This window comes from Symsagittifera roscoffensis, chromosome 10 (genome assembly GCF_963678635.1).
Source record: "Symsagittifera roscoffensis chromosome 10, txSymRosc1.1, whole genome shotgun sequence".
NCBI classification, from domain to species: domain Eukaryota; kingdom Metazoa; phylum Xenacoelomorpha; order Acoela; family Convolutidae; genus Symsagittifera; species Symsagittifera roscoffensis.
The window spans coordinates 36,635,139-36,637,617 of NC_087071.1; the positions used below are offsets into that span (position 1 = coordinate 36,635,139).

The window sequence follows — 2,479 nt, forward strand, 5'->3', positions numbered from 1 at the left end:
TAATGTTTTTAATGCCAAGAAACAAGATTTCCTTTTGTCGATGTTTATATTGCTGCATCACGGAGATCGTTTGGCGAGCAATAAGTTTTTCTTGGCTCTGCTCGTCATTTTGTCAGTTCCGAATTCTGTAAAATCAGAGGATCCAACTGTTTTTTTTCCAGTCCTCAGATGGAGGAGTTCCGTTGGTTCCACTCGTGTTCCCCGCGGTTGCTCTTTCTTCAGTGTGATCAACAGGATAAATACAAATTCACAATATGTTTTTTTCGTATTCAACCCGATCTTACAGAAACAATGATTTTTCGAGGTTTCAGGAAACAATTGTCTGCCGTCTTCCGGAAGAAATTGTTCGTAGAACGTTTAAAGCCTTTCTACATCGGCGGAATTTGCCTGTAAAGTTGTTCAAAAAAACGTCTGCGGTAGTTCGTTAGTTTCAGAGTCCGAGGAATCCGTCACCCAACTGAAAAAAGTGAATGTTATTTGCAAACTTCGCGCATAGAGGAAAAGTTACGAATTCGCAGACATATAGAAACGTTCAATTCTATCGCACATTTATATATCGAACTGAACATTGTATTGCATTTATGCATTATTTCAACCACTTTTTGCGTCAAACATTATATAAAGAAGTCAAATATCTAATGATAGCTCTTAACTGAACCCATTGTTCGAAGTTAACCGTTTTGAGCAATAATAGTTGACGCTAGCGTCCGAATGAGCTCGATCCTCCCAAAAACAGACAAAAAGACAAATGTAGCAGAAACTAATTCAACTCTTTATATACAAAATACTGTACAAGTACTAAATAGAACAAATTTACAAGTGAGCAGGAGAATATGTTATTTGCTAGGCAATAATGAGTTAAGGCTTTGCGAGATCATGAAAATGTCAGCAAGAGACCGCTGTTGTTTCCCAATATGGGTTATGGGAAGGCGTGTCTCGATTGGTTGAGAAATGGTCAAAGAATTCTGCAAAAACTAGAAGACTGCCGTGTTCTGGTGGCCGAGACAGATTCATCCGAATGTCCAACAGCTCCAACAACGGTCGATTGAGCAGTCTCCTCTGCAAAAGAACTTCCAGCTATATATAGTTATATATAACTTAAGTTATACAGGGTTGTTAGAGTTAGGGTTAGGTTTGTTTCAAACGATAAAAAAACATTTTTTAAACACGATTGAAAAAAAAACTAAAGGAGCTAAGGGTTTTCCCATACGTTTTTGTACAGTTGCATGGCAGTTTTACAATTTCAAAAGCTAGTTTCATACCAAAATTAGCGGTATATTACGCAAATCTCTTTTTAAAGATACTTTGGGCAAAAACGGATGGTAGATTTCCTGTTATCTGCGATTCTGTGGACTCCTTTTCGGACCAATGGTCAAGTATAACACCCGGCAGCAAAATCGATAAACTACTTTTTACTCGTTGATATCAGTAAGTTTTGAAAAAAACTTGTTCTTTCCGAAAAAAACATATAAAACAGTCGAAAATGAAAATAACTGATTTATAAAACAACCCTGAAGTTATATAAAACAATTATAATAGAATAAACAAAAGTTGAACATTCACGATTAGAGAGAACAAATATGGCGTTAATCGTTGAAATAAAAGTTACCATTTCCCGTCGGAGAAGATGGAAGCACATGTGTTTGTTGTGTCTGCAAGCGATTCTTGACAGTCTCCATCTCAGCACGTGTACTTTTCAGATCTGGATGATTGTCGGGCAGTGTGTCTGTTCGTATGGTCATTGCTTTAGTGAGACAATCCAGGGCTAAATGCAATTCGCCAGTGGTTTCATAAAGACAACCCATGTTGTGGTAAGAGGTGGCCACATCCGGATGCCGCTCCCCCAGCGTCTCTAGCGTGATGTCAAGACTCAGCGTGTACAGACGGAGAGCCTCTTTGTGATTGCCCATTGCTAAGTGCGTGTTGGCCATGTTGTTGTAAGAGGTGGCCACAACCGGATGCCGCTCCCCCAGCGTCTCTAGCGTGATGTCAAGACTCAGCGTGTACAGACGGAGAGCCTCTTTGTGATTGCCCATATCATCGTGTGTGTTGGCCATGTTGTTGTAAGAGGCGGCCACATCCGGATGCCGCTCCCCCAGTGTCTCTAGTCTGATGTTAAGACTCAGCGTGTACAGACGGAGAGCCTCTTTGTGATTGCCCATTACTAAGTGCGTGGTGGCCATGTTGTTGTAAGAGGCGGCCACATCCGGATCCCGCTCCCCCAGTGTCTCTAGTCTGATGTTAAGACTCAGCGTGCACAGACGGAGAGCCTCTTTGTGATTGCCCATTGCTAAGTGCGTGCTAACCATGTTGTTTTAAGAGGCGGCCACATTCGGATGCCGCTCCCCCAGCGTCTCTAGTCTGATGTCAAGACTCAGCGTGTACAGACGGAGAGCCTCTTTGTGATTGCCCATATTATCGTGTGTGTTGGCCATGTTGTTGTAAGAGGCGGCCACATTCGGATGCCGCTCCCCCAGCG

The 2,479-nt window shown here is 42.1% G+C and overlaps 1 protein-coding gene across 2 annotated transcripts; it reads right to left on the reverse strand.

Moving 5' to 3' along the window:
• Window positions 1-570: 570 nt before the first annotated feature.
• Window positions 571-2,471, reverse strand: LOC134855450 (uncharacterized). Of its 2 annotated transcripts, none has more exons than XM_063871981.1 (2): window positions 1,610-2,471; window positions 571-1,077 (listed from the first exon to the last, which is right to left on the reverse strand). In XM_063871981.1, the coding sequence occupies exons 1-2, from the start codon at window positions 2,307-2,309 to the stop codon at window positions 956-958; spliced, it is 822 nt and encodes a 273-aa protein (XP_063728051.1). In that variant the 5' UTR covers window positions 2,310-2,471; the 3' UTR covers window positions 571-955. The 2 variants fall into 2 exon arrangements, with proteins under 2 accessions (XP_063728051.1, XP_063728052.1); XM_063871982.1 differs by having other exon boundaries at window positions 573-1,059.
• Between the last annotated feature and the right edge of the window lie 8 nt (window positions 2,472-2,479).

Bases quoted from the DNA above. Each gene is read 5' to 3' on its own strand.
- LOC134855450 (XM_063871981.1), bottom strand. From the start codon at position 2,309: ATGGTTAGCACGCACTTAGCAATGGGCAATCACAAAGAGGCTCTCCGT. The intron at 1,078-1,609 runs GTAACTTTTATT...AACTATATATAG, and splicing joins ATCTTCTCCGACGGGAAATG to CTGGAAGTTCTTTTGCAGAG.